The sequence below is a fragment of the Colias eurytheme genome, chromosome 7, assembly GCF_061535395.1.
Source record: "Colias eurytheme isolate Ceu_HAF_F1 chromosome 7, ilColEury1 Martin Lab GWU primary, whole genome shotgun sequence".
Classification (NCBI taxonomy): Eukaryota; Metazoa; Arthropoda; class Insecta; order Lepidoptera; family Pieridae; genus Colias; species Colias eurytheme.
The window spans coordinates 970,722-993,822 of record NC_142986.1 but is presented as its reverse complement, the minus strand read 5'-3'; the positions used below and the strand labels follow the sequence as shown (position 1 = coordinate 993,822).

Below are 23,101 nucleotides of genomic sequence, written 5' to 3'. Positions count from 1 at the left end.
AGATTGTATTAATTGTATCTGTTGAATTAAAATCAAAGCTATGTATATGTTGTCCTCATTATTTTCTAATCAGATTGTACATCCCAATGCGAATGCATTACTTAGTTAAATGGTATAATATACAATTAAGAACATCCAAAAATAAAGTGTCCACGTAAATAATATTTAGCAGTGCAATATCTGTAATTATATATTTATGAACAAATAATTACATCAGATTTAATAATCGCAATTATTTTGAATGTACATATGAATAAATGATTTCATCATTTAAATATTAATAATCAAAATTGTTTTATTTCCCATTTGTTGCAACCCTAGCGTATTTTCGTGTGGCAGCGTAAGTACCTACGCTGGCGGCGGCATCGCGCGACATCAAAGGCGATTCCTTACTGTAGGAAATAATATTGTAATACTGTGGTATTACCATTATTTCCTACAGTAAGGAATCGCCTTTGATGTCGCGCGATGCCGCCGCCAGCGTAGGTACTTACGCTGCCACACGAAAATACGCTAGGGTTGCAACAAATGGGAAATAAAACAATTGTGATTATTAATATTATGATGAAATCTTTATTCATATGTACATTCAAAATAATTGCGATTATTAAATCTGATGTAATTATTTGTTCATAAATATATAATTACAGATATTGCACTGCTAAATATTATTTACGTGGACACTTTATTTTTGGATGTTCTTAATTGTATATTATAACATTTAACTAAGTAATGCATTCGCATTGGGATGTACAATCTGATTATAAAATAATGAGGACAACATATACATAGCTATGATTTTAATTCAACAGATAAAATTAATACAATCTTTCTGAAATATTGTTTCCTTCTGGGATTTCAATGTAGATTTACATCCGTAATAGACTACAAGCCCGCATATGAAAAAAATATGGGTCAAATGAACCACCAGGGGTCATATCTAGAACGAAAGAAGAGCAAAAAATAATAAGATTCATCACTATGCCGTCACTTGTAAGCTGTCCAACTGAGTGCAGATGAGAATTGAAAAGTACAGGTAGACTCGGTAAATTTTGGTCATATATTTTTGTACGACATTCTTAACCATCGATAGATCCATTAAAAATAATAAGAAACCGCTCAGTGCCGTATAAAAATGTTGGTCCACCAAGTCGGAATTTTTATTTAATTTCCGAGAGTTACCGGGGGTAAATTTGGTCATTTGACCATGTACGGCATCTGTGTCATACTATTGCTATACTGCTTTTAATCCATTATTCCGCAACACCGTACAAAAATCATGGGGACAAGGGGAAAAAATCGAGAGTTGCAATCCCCTCTCTTTCCCCACTCCATGGGGTCATTTGACACAACACGAAATAAATTTATTTTTAAAGTATTTTATGCATAGATAATATTTTTTCATGTGCCGTACATTTTCGTTGGTTCAAAGGGGAAAAATCTGAAAAAGAAAAAATCCATATAACGAAATGTTTGCTTTATATTTTGATAATAAAATATAAATATACATTAATATTAAGAAGCTCGAGGTGGTTAATTATCACCTTGGAAAGTCGGAGTCAAGTGGAATGGACTCCGTTAAATTGATGAACTAATAAAAAAGCTATGAACGAAAAGATGTGAATTATATATATGCGGGCTTGTAGTCTATAAACCGAACAGTTTGTGCGCGCCAAAACAGAATATGTAAGTACCTATGTATAATAAAATTATTACACAAAAAATACGACTGCGTCATCCTTTCGCGCTAGGTAAAGCAAACTAAGCGTGTTTGCTTTACGCGGCCCGCGTCGCCCGACCCCCGCAAGTTCCCCTCCGTTTCTCTGCACAAGTACATTCGTCGCACTACTGTAGGAAATAATGGTAATACTGTGATACTATCATGTAATGTAGGTACCTATATTATCTGTGCCGGGGCTGAATACCTACCTACATGTGTAAAAAATGTATCGAAACTAGAAATATCACTAAAATCTAATAGGTGTACCTAAATGGAGCTATTGTCTACTTATTGTAAAAATAATCTAGGCACCTTCGTGTTCGAATGCGATAATTTTCAAGCAAAAGTTTTCCACTTACAATCTTTATAAAGAGGTCAATATCCGCGCTTAATTTATAGCGATCTTAATCCTTCATCGCGTAATTAATGTCTTTGACGCCATGATTTATTGAATAAATAGCCGACTAGCTTTTTCTGCCCTCAATAGGTACCTATATTTTCCCATTCTTGTAACTTTTTTCTTCAATCTTCGTTTCTGTTAGCCGAAGCGTGATGTTTTTATCATTCCTCGACAAATGCTACCTACCAATACCAAAAAACAACTGTATCAACTTCCTGATAACACTATCACACAAAGAAGATATCTTCAGATTATACTAGCTTCCGCCCACGACTTTGTACGTGCATCCCCGTTTTTCCCTGTTCCCGCAATAATTTCGGGAAATCCTTTCTTAGCGGATGCCTACATCCTAACATCTACCTGCATGCCAAATTTCAGCCCGATACGTCCAGCGGTTTGGGCTGTGCGTTGATAGATCACTATATCAGTCACCTTTGAGTTTTATATAATACCTAGGTACTAGCTTTCCGCCCGCGGCTTCGCCCGCGTTTTCAAAGAAAAACCTGTTCCCGTAGGATTTCCAGGATAAAACCTATCCTATGTCCTTTCTCGGGTATCAAAATATCTCTATATCGGGAAATCCTTTCTTAGCGGATGCCTACGTGTCCTAACATCTACCTGCATGCCAAATTTCAGCCCGATACGTCCAGTGGTTTGGGCTGTACGTTGATAGATCACTATATCAGTCACCTTTGAGTTTTATATATGTATATAGATATATATAGATGTTTAACTACCCTTTAGTTATAAACTTTTAGTGCTTTCAAAATATTAAAAACTAGCTTTTCGACCGCGACTTCGCCCTATTTGACTAAAACCTAATTAATGTACATAAGTTACCTACCTATATTATGTTAATGCTAACCTTCCTCTTCAAATCAAGAGTAGGTAATTGCGTAATTTTAAAGATCAAAGCATACACATCACATAGACGACAAAAAGGGACTTTGTTTTATACTAGTTAAGTAGTGATATAATAGTTAGATTATAATATGCATACGTTTAAAATAAACCAAAGGCGTGTTTATCAAGAAAATTGAAAACACAAATAATAATATGTAAATAATCATGTTTATATTCAACTCAGAAAATTCCAAGAAAGAATTGCATAGGAATGTATTCAATAATATAAATAGTGTAAACACATTTGTATATGGATTTACTTTTGCATTAAATTGTGAATTTCTTCGAACCGCTCTTGTGTGACACTTGATAATAAACAAACGGAGATACAATCTTGTTTAATATTAACAAGATATTCATATCTACTGATATTAAATTGCTCTATGATATTCGGAGAATTGTCTCTATTGGTATGGTACATTATCATCACTACATAGTATAAAACAAAGTCGCTTTCTCTGTCCCTATGTTCCTTTGTATGCTTAAATCTTTAAAACTACGCAACGGATTTGGATGCGGTTTTTTAATAGATAGATTGATTCAAGAGGAAGGTTTTAGTATATAGTTTATTGGGTTTTAGACAACGCGGGCGGTAAGCTAGTTATATTAGACATCGAAGAATAACATATTTACATAGCTATACCTTTCGTAAATTACATCTTTTTCTCTCCGAAAATATATTAGCACTTACATACCAACTCCACCCTACACCTTTATATTTTTACACACACATGAAAGCTAAGGAACATTCAGCCATCATATTGTAATCTATACTAATATTATAAAGCCGAAGAGTTTGTTTGTTTGAACGCGCTAATCTCGGGAACTACTGGTCCGATTCGAAAAATTCTTTCGGTGTTAGATAGCTTATTTATCGAGGAAGGCTAAAGGCCCATCATCACGCTACGACCAACAGGAGTGAAGCCACGGGGGTGAAACCACGCGGAGCAGCTAGTATTCTATGTTTCCCGTAGGCCAAATTTCGGGCTCTATAATAAATTTGGTTTATGAACCGCTGCTATCTTTAGGGCCTAATTTTTTTCAGCAAAATGCAATTAAAATTACCCATTGTAAATGGGCATTTATAATCTCAAAGACAACATTTTGTCATTGCAATAAAGCAAAACCATTCAAGCCAGTACGATAAATCAAGATTTTTATAACTTTCACGTTCGAAGAGTGATTTTTCGCGAAAACATTCATTATTCAATGTCATCTTTCTATGCAAAGATTATGCAAATTGGCCTATTAAAAAACATACGAGTGCGAGTTTTAGAGTGGGAGTCGAGCATTGCTTCGGCACGAAATGGGTCAAGCTCGCACCGGGGAAGTTACCACACCCTCACAGAAAACCGGCGTGAAATGGTGGCATATTAACAGTATGCTACCGTGTTTCGTACGGTGAGTGAGGGGTCCGGTGGCCCAAAAACTACCCCCAAATATGAACGCGGTATTATCAGGCAGAATACCCCAGGAGGGTACCGGCACCTGCGGTGCCGGAGAATCCCTCCCGCAGCGCCTGCGCTGCGGCAGCCCGTCGTATTCTGGGGCGGGCATAATTCCGCTCGGTCATGTGCCAAGGGGTTCGCAGAGCAAGCGAAGAAAATCACCCCCCTCCACTCTCACGGTGGACTTTTGTAACATCCGGGGGCTGCACACTAATTTAAACGCCGTCCACTACCATCTTGAGACGGCTAAGCCGGCCTTGCTCTTCCTGACTGAGACTCAGATATCAACTCCGGCCGACGTATCTTATCTCACATACCCTGGTTTTAAGCTGGAGCATACTTTTGCACCGCGTGCCGGGGTATGCGCATACGTTAGGGAGGATATCTGTTGTCGACGTCTTGGCACCCTTGAAGGTGAGGATCTGTCCATTATCTGGCTGCATATTGACTGCGGCGACCACCCTCGCGTCTATGCTTGCCTGTACAGATCCCACAGCGGGAATACTGGTACCGACCGTTTATTTGAGCACATCCAAGAGATGATCGACACTTTGCTTGTACAGTTCCCTTCTGCAGAGCTTGTGGTTTTAGGCGATTTCAATGCCCACCACGTTGAATGGCTCGGGTCGCGTACAACTGACCACGCGGGACGAACTGTGCACGATTTTGCTCTAGCCTATGGCCTAACACAGCTGGTTTCATCGCCTACGCGAATACCGGATGTGGAGGGCCATACTCCCTCTCTTCTGGATCTTCTGCTGACCACACACCCCGAAAACTATCAGGTCTCCGTCGTGGCCCCTCTGGGGTCATCAGACCATTGCCTGATACGGAGTATGGTGCCACTTATGGGTTCGAAACAGCAGACACCTGCAGCTCGACGCCGTGTGTGGCACTACAGGTCGGCAGACTGGGACGGAATGCGTGGTTTTTTCGCTTCCTACCCATGGGGGCCTGTTTGCCTCTCCTCGGAAGATCCCAACGCTTGTGCTGAGTCTGTCACTGACGTGGTGCTGCAGGGTATGGAACTTTTTGTGCCATACTCTGTTGTGCCCGTCGGTGGCAGATCCAAGCCTTGGTTTGGACGTTCCTGTAACATGGCGTCTCGCCAGAAACAGGAACTTTTTCAAGCCTGGGTTGCAGCAACGGCGTGTCGCGATCCAAGCGTTGGTCTCATCAGGAAGAAGTACAACTCTGCCTCCAGATCCTACAAGAGAGAAATCGCTAGGGCTAAATCTAGTTACATTGGTGCACTTGGCGATAGACTGACGCGACTTCCTTCGGGAACACGGGCGTTTTGGTCCCTCGCCAAGGCCATCCAAGGTAACTTCTGTCGTTCATCCTTTCCACCTTTGCACAAGGACGAAGACTCTCTGGCCCATTCCGCTAAAGAGAAAGCCGAACTCTTGGGCGCTCTCTTTGCTAGGAACTCGACTCTTGATGACAGGGGAAAGACACCGCCGACCATCCCGCGGTGCAACCATTCAATGGCAGATATACGTTTCACACAACGTGCCGTTCGAAATGCTCTCTTTTCCCTTGACATCCATAAGTCGACAGGGCCGGATGGAGTCTCCCCTATTGTGCTCAGGACATGTGCTCCTGAGTTGGCACCGGTTGTAACGCGTCTTTTTCGGCTTTCTTACGCCAAAGGCATTGTTCCGAATTCGTGGAAGACTGCTCTTGTCCACCCAATCCCTAAAAAAGGCGATCGCTCAAATCCGTCTAACTACAGACCGATCGCCATCACTTCTTTACTCTCCAAAATAATGGAATCCATTATTAACTGCCAGCTCATGAGGTACCTGGAGGAGAACCAGCTGTTAAGCGACCGGCAATACGGTTTCCGTAGTGGTCGCTCGACTGGTGATCTTTTGGTGTACCTCACTCACAGATGGGCGGAGGCGGTTGAGAGTAAAGGGGAGGCATTGGCTGTAAGTTTGGATGTAGCGAAAGCCTTCGATCGGGTCTGGCACAAGGCACTTCTAGCGAAATTACCATCTTTCGGACTTCCTGCGAGGTTATGCGATTGGGTTGCCAGCTTCCTGGAAGAGAGGAGCATTAAGGTCGTTATCGACGGTTCTTGCTCTAAGCCTCTTCATGTGAATGCTGGTGTCCCACAAGGCTGCGTGCTATCTCCTACACTGTTTCTTCTGCATATCAATGATTTGTTACAAATCAGTAACATTCATTGCTATGCAGACGACAGTACGGGGGATGCTCTTTATCCCGGCCGTGCAAACACCTCAAAGGAAAGCCTCAATGAGAGTCGAAACAAACTTGTGTCTGAAGTCGAGTCTTCTCTCCAAGAAGTCTCGGATTGGGGCGAACTTAATCTTGTCGAGTTCAATCCCCTAAAGACACAGGTTTGCGCGTTCACCGCTAAAAAGACCCCATTTGTCGTAGAACCTCGGTTTAAGAGTACTCCCCTTAGTATATCGCCGAAAATCGGAATCCTCGGAGTCGAAATCTCGAGTGACGTTCAATTCCGCAGTCATTTGGAAGCGAAGGCTAAATTAGCCTCGAAAAAACTTGGTGTGCTCAGTAGATCGAGACAGTACTTCAAGCCGGCCCACCGACTTCAGCTTTACAAGGCTCAGGTGCGACCGCATATGGAGTACTGTTCTCATCTCTGGGCCGGAGCCCCACAGTATCAACTCCTTCCTCTTGACCGCATCCAACGTCGAGCAGCTCGAATTGTCGATGACCGTAGGCTTTCCGATAGGCTCGATCCTCTGTCAGTGCGAAGAGACGTTGCGTCTCTCTGTATACTGTACAGAATCTACTATGGGGAGTGCTCTGAGGAATTGTTCCACCTACTACCAGCCGCACAGTTCCACCACCGGACCACACGCCGTAAAAACCAGTTCCATCCGCACCATCTGGATGGTTGGCGCTCCACCACTGTCCGCTTCACCCGCAACTTCCTTCCGCGTACGGTGAAACTGTGGAACGATTTGCCACCTGCGGTGTTCCCGAACAACTACGACATTGGGGCCTTCAAGAAAAGAGCTTATTTGTCCATGAAAGGCCGGCAAAGCACCTGTAACACTCCTAGTGTTACAAGTGTTTATGGGCGGTGGTGACCACTTAACATCAGGTGGCCCATCTGCTCCTTTGCTTGCTCTAACATAAAAAAAAAAAAAAAAAAAAAAAAATACGAATATTTGTCACTTTGCTTTTAACAAATTCGATTCAGAAGCTGGTTTTAGGTTATTTACAAACTATGCGGGCACACGCCAAAAGATTTATGTTCAAGTTTTCTTAAGTGTTAAACATATTATTCCCAATTGTAGATAATATAGCATAGTATATGTGAAGTTGTGAAGAGATAAGATTTCCGTTTTAAATTACAATTTTATAAATATTAAATTATATTAGGTAGGTACTTTCAAACCCGGTCCCTTTTAAAAATGAATCCGAATCCAATTGTACATCTCTTATTTGAAATATTAGTTTGTCTCTAACAAAAAATAATTTAAGATTGAAAACTCAGAACTTTTTAATTTGTGTAAAATTTAAAAACGTTCTTGTATAAAAGCTTAACATTGGTTTAAATCGCTTTATTAATAAAAAAAATACATAAATACTAAGCCGCTTAGTGAAATGTTGAGCCAGTTTAAAAGCACAATTGTTTATTTATGATATACATATAATACACATTTATGGCTCTATAAAATGATTTCAATAATTTGTTAATAATATAATTTTAAAGCTGAGTAGGTAGGTAGTCGTAAATTTAAATTTTAAACGAAAGCGTTCTGGGTGAAAATTTGTAAAATCCATACTAATATTATAAATGCGAAAGTAACTCTGTCTGTCTGTCTGTTACTCAATCACGCCTTAACTACTGAACCAATTTACATGAAATTTGGTATAGAGATACTTTGATACCCGAGAAAGGACATAGGCTACTTTTTATCCCGGGACCTAGGATAGGTTTTATCCCCGAAATCCCACGGGAACGGGACCTATCACCTATGCGGGTTTTTATTTGACTGCGCGGGCAAAGTCGCGGGCGGAAAGCTAGTTTCCAATATTTTTATTAGTTGTTTTGTTCTTTATCACATGTTTATTGGTAGATATTTATAAATAGTTAGCTGTTAACTTAGACGTTTGTGTTATGATTTTATCCCCATACGGATTCAATCATAATCTAAAGAATGCACAATTTTTTCAAGCCAAGTCTGTACTATTAACTATTCTTTGGCCAAGTCAATCGTTAACTTTTTATATATCTTCTAGACGAAGCTGACATTTCACAAATACATTGACGAAATAACGTACCAAATGATCATTGAAAACATTCATTATTTGTATGTTTTGTTAGTCTTGTGTGTTTATCTCGGTGTGCCACAAAAATATTGCGGTACCTGCTACGGTAGATGTACGGTGTTTGTATGCTAATGCAGTAAATACTTACTTCAATTTAACTTATTTATCTAAATGCTAATAAAGTAATGTTTATCAGGGCATGCTTAATGTCTCAAAAATGCAAGCTTGAAGCTCTAATTTGACAAATTTAAAAAAAATATTTTTTACATAGACAAGTAAGTACAATTTACTTACAATTCATCGTTTTTTAATAAAAAAATGTGTACAGAAACTAATAAGAAAAAAATAAGAACATAATACATAATATGAGTAAAGATATACTCCTACTTTCTTGTTTAAATCATTGGAATAGTTTTTACGTATTTGCGTATTCCACAAACTTTCTTAAAATATTTTATTAACTGCCGTTAAAAAGTTAAACCTAATCCTCAAATCTTTGTCTGCAGTCTATATTATTCTGAACTTTCTCCGATATGAGCTATAAGTAAACACTATACATTCTACAGTAAATGTAAGAGGACAGGTGCACGGTATGGTATAGTATGTCGGATATTCGATACGATTTGAGAGCACTGACGCTCCTAGCGCTCGTAAAGTGTTGAGCTAGAATAGAGGTAATATGTACCTAGTATATTATTATTAGTCTGTGTATGTACGTACATATAATATACTAGTTGCTCCGCGCGGTTTCACCCCCGTGGCTCCACCCCTGTTGGTCGTAGCGTGATGATATATAGCCTATAACCTTCCTCGATAAATGGACTATCTAACACCGAAAGAATTTTTCAAATCGGACCAGTAGTTCCCGAGATTAGCGCGTTCAAACAAACAAACAAACAAACTCTTCAGCTTTATAATATTAAGTACTAGCGACCCGCCCCGGCTTCGCACGGGTGCAATGCTGATACTAAATACACTACAGAAAAACTGTGAACGTTGTATATAAAAACATAGCGGCCCGCTCCGGCTTCACGGGTATAAAATAGATAACCGGGCGGCCGGTCGGTACCCACCGCAAACGCTACGTCCCGCAATTTTTAAATCTGTAATATCTTCGAAAATATTCACTTAAATCATACGGTGTAAAAGGCCATATAGATCTATATTAAATGAACAATGTTTTCAAGGTATTTAATTGGTTAAGGATTAATGCTGTATTGGTTAAATCGCTTCGAAAATTAGCCATTAATTGTCATAAAAGGTAAATGACAAAAAAAAGTTATTGTGGGTTATCCATAAGAGATAGACATACCATCGCGGAATTTTCTGTGGACCTTTTCAATGTGTATAATACTTAGTACATTATTTTGATAAAACTCGTAGGGTTCAGCCTGCGTTTGCAATGTAAGCGGAAAAAATGTAATTTTTTACGACATCACATTAGAAACCTCAAAAATAACAGTACTTCTCCACTATTTAATGGATGTTATTATACGTGATAGGTATAAACCTTCCTCTTGAATCACTCTATCTATTAAAAAAAACCGCATCAAAATCCGTTGCGTAGTTTCAAAGATTTAAGCGTACAAAGGGACATAAGGACAGGGAAAGCGACTTTGTTTTATACTATGTAGTGAAGTATAGATTAAAATTTTTAAAGAGGAGGCAATGGAGTAAAGACCTCACCTGATGGGTTAGTTTACCAATCACGCAAAGGACGTAAAATTTGTGGTGTTAGCTAATGCGCGTTGAGATTAAAATTTCAAGGTCATGTCAATACCGTCACGTCATTGAATAATGCGAGGATCTTTGAATTTTTTCAAAGAAGTTTCACTTCTGACACGTGTGCTCGGCACACACGCTCTTTTTTTATTTATTTCATCATCACAATAAAATGTGAATGATCTTTTTTTTAAGAGTTTTTATGTCAGTAATAAAACTTTATCTGTTGAGTAGCGGCGTAGCTTTGGCAAGAAAAAGACCAGAATCATATTTGAATCAAGTGTATCTTTCTTTTTCTGATTTCCACCACACATAATATAAGAAGTGAAATTACCAATATTTAGAACAACGAAATTGAAGATGTTTTGACTGAGACTATTGCTAAAAAGCCTATTTTAAATCCGTTAAAAGTTTCTACCAAGTAAATATACAGACGAACTATTTGAAAAATGAAGTAAACAGACAGATGTCGGTTACAGGTAGTATTCGAACAAAAAAATGGTATAAACATCTGCTGTCACTCCTTCATGGGAAATTAACTTTAACCTGCTTACGTTAGAGTCTCATTTCATTTAACAATGGAGCCCTTTCTTTATTGTGATTTCGCAAAAACATAACCTATGTGTATACCGTTAAGGTTAACATTCGTATAAAGTTATGTAACGGAAGTTCCATGGCTTAAGGACTTCTTTGTTTTGTTTCGATTATATTGAGCCTATTATAATAATACTAGTGGTTCGCCTTGACTTGGATCGGGTGGAAATTTTGAATATCCATACAAATGTGCTCTAAGAGCGTATACGCACTATGCGGCTAGCCGCATTGCGGGTAGCCGTCCGGCTGACCGCAAGCACAATTATGTACGTATTCATTTCTATGCGCACTGCGATGCGGCTACCGCAGACCGTACAGTGCGCATAGAAATGAATATTCCGTACATAATTGTGCTTGCGGTCAGCCGGACGGCTACCCGCAATGCGGCTACCCGCATAGTGCGTATACGCTCTAAAACTTAGAATTTTATGAAAAAGCTTCTGTGAAACTTTTCGCTAAGCTATCAGAGAAAAAAACATCAACATAGGTACTTCATAATTTTTTATCCAAACTAATTAAAAAAAGTATTTATTAGTTATTTCGAATAACGTCTCTTTATTTCACACGACTGAAAAAAAAAACATGTTTGTACCTCTGTCTATCTTATCTCAATCTCCGAAACGGGTGTTCCAATTTTGATGTGACTTGGCCTTTTCTTGTTCAATTTCTTTAAATATCCTTGACCCAAAATACCAAGAAGAAAATACTAAGAAAAAAGCTAATGACCGTAATAATTGCAATCTAGTATAATGACTAAGTATTATTCGGCATTTCTTACTGTACATTTTTTGTTGAAAATAAGTGCTGTGTCACCGTAGTCATCAGCTGTTTTATTCGTTAAGAAGTAAGTCTATATTTAGACACACATTTTGTTGAGAAAATTACAAAAAAAATTACCAGAAACTTACGTAGATATGTATAGAAAAGTGTTGTCTATTGGTCGTTTCCTCTTTTATTAATAATAATAATAAAAAAATCTTTTTTAATTTGTAATTAATGTGTATGTTATACGTATTGTAAATGTGCTAAAATTATATATTACATTGTAATAAGTTATAACTAATAACAGAGTTTCTGCATTATGGAATAAATTTCGCAAAATGTAAGGTACCAAAAACCAATACATATAGGTATACAAAACGAAAAAAAAACAAGTTCATATAAAATAAATTCTCGTCCAAATTCATAAGACAAAGCGATAAGAATCTAGAAGTCTAATACCTATTTCTACAAGAAACTGATCACTAAAGCGTCTTCGCAAATTGTCTAATGAAGACATCAACTCCTTAAAATTCCATACAAAATATAAATATTCATAATGCTCTAAAATAGAGCATCGTTAAATGTTTTATTTTACGAGTCTAGTCTAAAACTGATAAAAACAGAACTGTCTGCTGTCATAGGAAACAACACTTTAATGAGCTGTGAAAGCTTTATATCTTTATTCTTTACAATATAAATCTTCATCATCATTCTAGACTGAGAATAGGGTTGCCACCTGTGCTAAAAACTGAATAGAAATTGTGAATACATAAAAAAATACTCCGTCAAATTGAGAACCTCCTCCTTTTTTTGAAGTCGGTTAAAAATGCTACAAAGGTTTTAAATAATGTAAGGAGATTCATATTTTTAATTCTTTTTTTTTATAAAATAAATAAAAATTAAATTTAACAAATAAAAAACAGCGTGTGTGCCGAGTACACGTCAGAAGTAAAACTTCTTTGGCAAGATTCAAAAATACCAAAATCGTCGCCATACTTCATGACGTGACGGTATTTCAATGACGCGACCTTGAAATTTTACTCTCTACGCGCGTAAAGAAATTTCACTTCATGTGATGTTTAATCCTACTACATTATAAAATTATTTGTCGTGCAATAAATCGCTTGGGTGGCAACCCTGTCTGCGACACATAATATCTCTAACAATTTAAGAAGCTTTTAGAAAGTAAACATTATAAGTAATAACAATATTTTCCAATACATCTTCGTCTAAATAATTACTTCTTTATTTCAATTATCGTGCAATAAGATTACTTTAATAAAAGCTCTTTAACGCTTCTTTCTCTCAGAAGTGTAGTCATTCCTCTTTATAACGAAAAATATATTAAAATGATTTAAAAAATAAAATCACACTTAGATTTTTCGTGAATACAATATGTACGTAGATATCTTTCTCTTATTTACATAATACATGATGTTCTTACGTTTTTAACTTGTAAATCAGTCGTTTAGATAATGTCGAACATAATACAAGGTCTATTTTTATAAAACAAGAATTTGTAACTACTGTAACTCGTTCCGATGTATGGTATTTTGCATTGAAGTGAGATGGATGGATGACAAACGCATGAAATTATTGAAAAGGTTAATAAACGTTAAGTACAACATTCATTCATTCTTTTCATTTACTGAAAAGACAAAATAAACCTCAAGGAACCGTTTGATTTAGGACTTTTTTTAATAAATGTTAAAAGAAGTTCGTATAACTTTTTGAAGTGAAACTTCTTTATCGGGGTTGGAAAAAAATTTAGTGTAACATTTTTTCGTTACGCGTGACATTTTTCCGTTACGCGCCATCTTTTTCTTATCCCTACCACGCGTGATTCGACGTATTTCTGTAAAGTTGCATATAGTAAATTATTTGTTGAAAAATAAGGTCATAAAGAAGTTTCACTTCTTACGTACACTAGTACTCGCACACATTTTTTATTTTTTTATCTTTCATAAAAAATAATGCAAAACGTCTCGTATTTTTTTTGTATCTGTGATGTTATTGTCATCTGTCTTCTAAATAACATAGAAATGGAAATAAGTGTGATTAGGTAATAAAAAATGGAATCGCGAATTCTTATTTATTACCTACGTGATCATAATCGATTTTCTAAATACTTACATCACACAGTGATTATAAAAGGTGACGTTAAAATATGAGCTTAATTGATCAAAATCAAGATGTATTTCTATTGTGACTTGAGATGAATGATAGATGATTATAATAATATCTCTATTGGCGGGTCATAAATAATACTATAATTATATAAGCTGCAACGAGTTGAGATTTCTATTTGATTTTATGTATAAGTGTGAAAAAGTGAAGTCCCGTGTCCCCTAGTGGGGTAAGGGGCATATGCATTATTCGTATATAATACATCTGCCCCTTACCCAACTAGGGGACATGGGACTTCACTATGATTACTACTCTATGGCAATTTGTAAGGACAAGCTTGTATTGATGATGTAAGAACTAGATTAAGTATTAACCTTATTTATGTGTTTAAATAAATATTTCTCTATGAATCCAGAATTGTTGCCCAAATTAGTCCATTGAATGAATCCCTCCAAGGGGGGTCTAGAGTGCGTGAGTTAGTAACGTAAGATGTTTCTTCGGAAACATGTCAAGAGTCCCTAGGTAATAAACATACTAAAACCCCGGGACACTAGGAGGAGCCCCGGAGTGGGGGGAGGGGGGAAATGGGTCCATTTTTTCATTTTTCGCTTAAATCTCAAAAACGGTACATGTTAGAGAAAAACTTTCAAGGAAAAGTTGAAAGGCCATAAAATTATCTACAAGTTGTACCTAAATCATTTTTTCCTATATCCTACCGTTTCTGAGTTATACGCAGTAAAAAATGATTTGAAAAAATGATTTGGAAGAAAAAAATAAAAAGATCAAGTTCAGTAACTACCCTAATCAAAATTCAATTCCCCGTAAACGCCTCCGTGGTGGAATCTGGTATTTTAATCAATGATAGACCTAATTATGAGCAATCTATCTGTACCGGTCATAAGTTGCACTTTTGAGTTTTTTGGAAGAAAAAAATAAAAATAATTTGGAAAATCCAAAAGTGCACGCCTCATAATTTTTTTTTAATAAATATTTATTAATTATTATTTTTGTTTATTTAATAACAATTAAACCACATCGAATCAGACCCTGAAAAATGAAAGGGTTCTATTCCTGAGCATACTCAAGCGTAAGAGAAAAAAAAAGACTCGATTAGTAAAGTATTTCGGTCGCTATCGTGTTAACAAGAAAAAGGATCCGCACATACAGACACACGGACGTCCAAGACAGAACTTTTTTAAACTGTTTTTTAACTAGTTTAAATAACAAAAATGACATCAAAAATATCATGAACGTTAAAAATAGTGTTTTTTCTTAATATGTGTGTGTATGTATTATCTTACAAGTGCAATGCAAAATACATAAAGACATTTTAAGTTTGAAAAATCAGATGTTTTGCGCGAAGTGACAGTAGTACCCACCTCAACGCTTCGCTTATGAGGCGTGCAAAATTTGGAAAATCCAAAAGTGCACGCCTCATAATTTTTTTTTAATAAATATTTATTAATTATTATTTTTGTTTATTTAATAACAATTAAACCACATCGAATCAGACCCTGAAAAATGAAAGGGTTCTATTCCTGAGCATACTCAAGCGTAAGAGAAAAAAAAAGACTCGATTAGTAAAGTATTTCGGTCGCTATCGTGTTAACAAGAAAAAGGATCCGCACATACAGACACACGGACGTCCAAGACAGAACTTTTTTAAACTGTTTTTTAACTAGTTTAAATAACAAAAATGACATCAAAAATATCATGAACGTTAAAAATAGTGTTTTTTCTTAATATGTGTGTGTATGTATTATCTTACAAGTGCAATGCAAAATACATAAAGACATTTTAAGTTTGAAAAATCAGATGTTTTGCGCGAAGTGACAGTAGTACCCACCTCAACGCTTCGCTTATGAGGCGTGCAATATCAAGTTCAGTAACTCAAACTACCTTAATATAATATTTTGACAATCGATTCCTCCTAAAGGCTTCCATGGAGGAATGTGTTTATTTTACCAATGGAGAATGTTCACTAATTTTGATTATTAGCACTCCATATTCTCTGTCAAAAATAAAAAATACTAGTGAAAAAATTACTTCGATACGTCAATTAGTTTCCGATTTAGAAGTAAAACAAGTTGTAAACGCCCGGTGATGGTGTGACGTCACACCACAACACGCTCAATCTGGCTCACTCAGTCCGCTAGCGATCGCGCGCCCGTGCCGTCGAAATTATAATTAAATACTTTTAAAAATGTCCAATCCAAATACCAGAAAATCATGTGTTGTTCCTAAATGTAAAAATACAACTACCAATTCGCTGGATAATTTGTTTTTTATAGTAGCAAAGGACGTAAACAAAAAATGGTCAGAGGTGTAAAACCTTTGGTGTCAGAATTTTCCGTGTTCTTACATAGTACTACATATTATAATAACATATTACAAATCTGCGTAGGAGAAGTAGCCTGTTCAGAACTTCTTAGCTTAATAAATTATCGCATCCCATCCAGATCAACACGCTCAAAAGACTTATTTCATATACCAACCGCCAGAACCAATATGGGTCTTCGTGTGCCTCTTCACAGAATGTCTAGTTTTTATAATACCTATATGAATGATCTTGATATGTTTTCTTGTTCCTCTTCGTCTAACAAAATGAATGTAAAAAAATTGCTATTGAACATATAAGAATGTTAATATGTAAAGATTTTGCAAATACGTAGACCTATTTACCTCCGTCTTTATGTACGCATGAAAATATTAATCAACGATTGTCTTTTGTGGTTTTTTCCTTGTCTAATATTATATGTTCACAGTGAAAACACTATAAGGAGGCATTTTCATGTATTTTTAGTTAATAAGATTTTTTTTTGTTTTATATATCTCTGTCTTTGTCTCTGTATGTTTTCCAATAAAGAAAATAAAATAAAAAGTATTTTGAGAACATTGCAGCTGTTTTGCGTTATCCTTTGTTTTCTATACAAGTTTTAATATACAGGGTTACAGGTTAAGTCGACCTATTCCTGTTAAGAGCGTATAGTAGGGGTCAAAACAAACTGATTTGATCATATAATACCATATCCAAAAGTTAGCCGTTGAAGAGTTATTGCAATTTTAATTTTTTTCTTGAAAATGCCACTTTATCTTCGCATTAAGCGTTTAATTTTTTATTTTACTTATTTGGTCTGGGTTTTTTTGAGATTTTATGTAAAGGTTGAGTTAAACAATAATTCTCAGCAATAAAAATCCATATCGCTGCAAACAATACAAAGAAATGGCTTTTAAACTAAAAATAATAACATTAAAGTAATTAAGTTAACTCGTTTTAAACAAAAATATTGAAAAAAATCTCTATGAAAATGTGTCTGCAGATGTTTTTAAAAACATTTGCATGTTCTTAGCTATGTAAAAAGGTATGATAATCTCAGGTAGCATTCGTAGATTCCAAGAAATCGGGGATAAACATGGGACAGTGTTAGTAAAGTACAACATCAGAATAAATTTTGTCATAATTTATTTTTCTTAAAAACTTAATGCCGGGTCCAGACTGGTGAAACGTAACATGCAATGTAACATTCTGCCTTTCATTGCATGTTCGCTGCTGGTGTGGACGCATAGCGCGCTCATAACGCGCATTCACTACGAACATCCCGCGTTCGTCTGTTTCCGCCATTCTGCCGCGAACACGGCCCTTCGATACACGTTTTTTTCGTGCGCGTCAAACCGGTAGATCACACGAAGCATGGAGTCCGAAGACCACGTTCTTGCTATGACGATTATCAGTACTTCATTATTAATAATACATCAACTCATGAAAACACGCCGAAGACCCTTTCTTTTGCTCATTCCACGCAGTCTCGTCCTCCATGTTCGTTGCGTTCTCAAACGACCGTCCACATTGGCTGCTCCGCGCACGCTACGCGCCCCTTTGTGTTCGTCGAAAAACCGACAAATTTCGGATCGCTCCGCGCGCGGCTTGTAATGCTCGTAGCATGCGCGTGTAATGCACAATTCGCGCGCGCAAGACGTCCAAACTATGAGAAATTGTTACAAAGTGTGTTACCTTTCATGATACATTGCAGCAATGTGGACGGTGAATTCTTTCATTGCATGTTACATTGCATGTTACGTTTCACCAGTCTGGACCCGGCATTACAGTTCCTGCTCAACATGTCTTCCTCTATTGCGAACACATATTCGAAACCTTTTCCGCAGAGAACTCTTGACTACCCCAGTTGTTAATTGGTTCCTCATTTTATTGGCTGCATCGATAATTTTTTGTCGTAAAATATCAACAGATGGAATCGGGTTCGGCTCATAACTCATTGTACACCAGACTCTTCATATGCCCCCATACGTAAAAGTCCATGGGGGTTAGGTCTGGACTTCTAGCCGGCCATGGTATGGGCCCACCTCTTCCGATCCATCTGTTTGGATGATGTCTAACCATTCTCTAACACTTCTTCTGTAATGTGCAGGGCAGCCATCATGTTGGAACCACATGTCTCTTAACAAAGTCAGGGGTATGTCTTCAAGTAGGTCGCTTAAATGTTGGCGCAGAAAGGTCTCATAATTTTCACCATTTAGGTTGTCCGGAAGGAAGTATGGTCCAATTAATTTATTTGAAATTATCCCCATCCACACATTAAGACTGAATCGTCTTTGTGATTTTTTTGGTTTCTTCTTGTTAGGATTGCCACGTGCTTTCGGAGCCCAATAGTGAGCGTTATGGTAGTTTGTGATACCGTCTTGATCAAATTTGGACTCATCTGTCCATAAATTTTTTTTGAAAAACGAGGGGTTTTCCAGATCCGCATTCAACATGAATCTACAAAAATCTAGTCTTCTTAAAGGATCTCCTTCTTCCATCACGTGCACGGGCGTGTAGTGATATGGGTAATATCCTGAAGTGTTCATTGTGAACCATACTTTCCACTGAGACAGACCAAGTTCTCGGGCAACAATGTTTGTTGATGTCGTGGGATCCATTCGGAAAAATCGCTTAATTTCATTTTCCTCTTCGTCTTCCTCATCCCGGACAGATGGCCGACCAACGTCTGTTCGTCGTCTTAGAATCGAACCAGTTTCTCTAAGGCGACGATAGGTCCCTTCGAAGACACTAACATCTGGTGCACGACGGTCAGGATAGCGGGTCATGTATTCCGCACGAGCATGTGCAGATACACCTTGACAAAACCCGTAACACATCAAAATGTCAGCATATTCTTAGTTAGTATACGAACTCATATTGAAAATTCAAATCGCAAGCAAAAATCAAAGTCCAGTTTCGAGCCACGGTCACAGAATCGGAAGAAAATCAGTCCAAAAAGAAAGCCAAGTCTCGTTGTCAATACACAGAGGAGCACAGAAATCGCATCTACTACGGACGAATCACATCAGCAGACTAAAAAATACAAAGCGGCATCCTTCGCCCCATACAGCTTCGTCCATCACCTTGCTCGCTCTCTCCAGTAGGTGGAAGCGAGATAGTTGCAGCGTGTGAGTGAGACATCATAATCACGCGGCACAACCCTTTATTATTCGCATAGGCAGATAATAACTAGACCGATGTTAATGAGCTATTCTAAGAATTATTTCCCCATACCAAGTTTATCCCCGATTTCTTGGAATCTACGAATGCTACCTGAGGTTATCATACCTTTTTACATAGCTAAGAACATGCACATGTTTTTAAAAACATCTGCAGACACATTTTCATAGAGATTTTTTTCAATATCTTTGTTTAAAACGAGTTAACTTAATTATTTTAATGTTATCATTTTTAGTTTAAAAGCCATATCTTTGAATTGTTTGCAGCGATATGGATTTTTATTGCTGAGAATTATTGTTTAACTCAACCTTTACATAAAAACTCAAAAAAACCCAGACCAAATAAATAAAATAAAAAATTAAACGCTAAATGCGAAGATAAAGTGGCATTTTCAAGAAAAAAATTAAAATTGCAATAACTCTTCAACGGCTAACTTTTGGATATGGTATTATATGATCAAATCAGTTTGTTTTGACCCCTACTACACGCTCTTAACAGGAATAGGTCGACTTAACCTGTAACCCTGTATACTAGACTGTGCTTCTGCTCTGCTCGTATGGGCTAGTATAGGTAGATGGCTAGTAAGATTTTTTCTTGTTTTAAGTTGAGAATGATATGGAGAACTATACTAAAATATAAGTTGGTCGGGGGAAGAATTAAACAAAAACAGGGTATAGTTCCACACAAATTCAAATGTCAGCAGGAAAATGAAGATAAACGTCAGAGATCAGCAGTGCAAAAACGCAATCGTATAGAATATTTTGAGAAACTATTAAATAAAGATGAAACTTTGGCATGACTGTTATTTTATTAAACGAATAATAATTACTATTATTGGACTATTAACGAAATTTGCGGACGAAAACCCATCAAAATACTGCGCAAGCAATATAACACCTACTACAGCGACCGACTTGATACTAAGCGCGGGAGCGCGGCCGCGCGGCGCGTTGTGACGTGACGTCACAAGCGGTCACGTGACTTTAGCGGGACTCGATATTTTTCGAAACTTTGAATGCGTATAAAATCAAAACTACTTGGTATTTTTGAATACGACAAAAACTAGTGTATTTGTATACATACAGGCTTTACTGAGACACAATTTCAAGGGATTTGGCATACCTAGTAACATTCTTCATTTAGGCCTAATTAAGAGCAATCTATCAGTACCGGTCACAAGTTGCACATTTGAGTTTTTTGGAAGAAAGAAATATTTTTTGATCGATTGATGTGTAGTATGGGGAAATTGTTTGGGCGAAAATCATTTTTTACTGCGTATAACTCAGAAACGGTAGGATATAGGAAAAAATGATTTAGGTACAACTTGTAGATAATTTTATGGCCTTTCAACTTTTCCTTGAAAGTTTTTCTCTAACATGTACCGTTTTTGAGATTTAAGCGAAAAATGAAAAAATGGACCCATTTCCCCCCTCCCCCCACTCCGGGGCTCCTCCTAGTGTCCCGGGGTTTTAGTATGTTTATTACCTAGGGACTCTTGACATGTTTCCGAAAAAATATCTTACGTTACTAACTCACGCACTCTAGAACTTTTTATTCAATGGACTAAATCTATTGGTAGGTACCATCTTTCAAGAAAAGGATATATTAAAGGGGTTTTCACTATATATTTCACAAGTATAGTTTATATAGAGATCTCTTTCAAGATCTACTTAAAAACATAGGATGAACTTTTAAATGCAAAAATAATTGCGAAATTGACAGATGACCAACGGAAATAATTAAAGAACATGTGTAACATAATCCATACTAATATTATAAATGCGAAAGTAACTCTGTCTGTCTGTCTGTTCACGCATCACGCCTAAACTACTGAACCAATTTGCATGAAATTTGGTATGGAGATAATATTTTGATACCCGAGAAAGGACATAGGCTACCTTTTGTTGCGAAATATGTACCACGGGCGAAGCCGGGGCGGACCCCTAGTATATAATAATTTATGGTTATGAATTGCAGATTTGCGTATGTATGTCGTAAGTTCCTTTCTCATACATTTAGAATAATCAAATTAATTGTAACAGTGGAAGTAGGCTTCCGTTATGGCATTAAATGAGAGCAGATGTTAGAGATATTATTTTCCGTTATATTCTTTAAGTATAGGAATTAATGATGCGATTGTCTTTTAATGTATTGGCAAATTCAAATTTGATTTGATCAATTTGATTGAATTTGATCATAAGATGAACTATAGCAGTGTTGTGCATGAGGCCATGAAGGTTTCCGAGTTGTTAGGATCAATCTTCGAAATTGTACCTACCACAGGCAAAGCCGGGTTCACAGCTTATCTAATACCTATATACAATTTTCGTGTCATGGTGTTTGAAGTTAAACTCCTCCGAAACGGCTTGACCGATTATCATGAAATTATGTGTGCATATCGGGTTGGTCTGAGAATCGAACAACATCTATTTTCGACAGACGTGCTAGTTGCCTATAAAAAGTGATTATAACATCTTATTAAAATATAAATTAGTTCTCGGACTACAGTTCTTGATACTCCGTTTAAAACGAGACATATACGAGCCTAATTACTTTTTTCGTATTAAAATGTCCATTATATATATGTCATAAAAAGGGGTGATTACAAAAGCATGCGTCTTCCTAGGAAGCCATCTTTATATAAGTATGTAGTAACCACTTTATTGGATGGAACTAATGTCTAATATAATATGTGAGGAAAAACTTAATTATGATGTACGGAAGTTCTTTTAAAAGCAATACTTCATCGGGTTACCGATTTTCTGTTTTTATTTTGTTTACTTGCTGAGGTTGTTTACGAGCAGAATAAGATTTTTTCCTCGCTTTCTTAATGATATGCCTATGATAAAATGAAAATCATTTTAATTTTGAACTACTTTATTTTAGTAGCAATATCCTTTCAGACTTATATATTTTTTGCCTGTAGTTTTAAACTTATTGCCTGAATAATGACCAGAAAATCAATTTAACATTACGGGTTTCCCTGAGTTGTATTCTATTTCTGTAAGAAGTAATTTTTCCTCTGTGTACAAATGTATTTAAGTGTTAAATAATAATAAATCTTAACATTACAGGTACAATAGAATCAGTGCCACCATACAGAATGCCGCCCGCGCCTGAGGCCGCGCTGCCCGGCGCGCCCGCACCTTCCCTGCCAGCTATACACACACACTCTGCTAAATTTCCCGTGAGTTACATACCTTTCAGTTCTAGTAATAGAGAATTAAGATACTTAAGGCGTTACCCGGCAATTTCGACTATGTTCAACCTCTATAAAGTCTGGTACAACATAAAGCACAATACCGAAAAAAATATATAAAATAGGATGGTCTTTGATCTTTAATTGCTCGCGAGGACTTTTTTCCAAAGTTAATAGATTTTTAGAAAAAAAATGTGCCGTGGTCATCGATTTTTCCGCAAATACTCTATAAACTTCGTAACCTGCTGAATTAGAGCTCTGAAAATTTTATGTTTAATGAATTATCAGTTACACAACAGTCCCTGACGAGGATATTTTGTTTCACTGATTAGTATCTTTTTAAATACAAAATGCGAGGAAAAAAGAAGGTGCAGCGGGAGAGGTTTGAGATCCGTCAAGTATGGTCAAGGTTATTAGCGCATGTAAAAGCCTTAATAGATCAATTTTTGGC

The 23,101-nt window shown here is 36.9% G+C and overlaps 1 protein-coding gene across 5 annotated transcripts in view; it reads left to right on the top strand.

Moving 5' to 3' along the window:
* Positions 1-23,101, top strand: part of LOC149906880 (uncharacterized) — a 66,467-nt gene that overhangs the window by 21,573 nt on the left and 21,793 nt on the right. For all 5 annotated transcript variants that reach the window (XM_090103934.1, XM_090103935.1, XM_090103932.1 and 2 more), the window contains one exon: positions 22,526-22,638. In XM_090103934.1, coding sequence (XP_089960060.1) covers positions 22,526-22,638 — 113 coding nt within the window. The remainder of the gene's footprint in view (positions 1-22,525; positions 22,639-23,101) is intronic.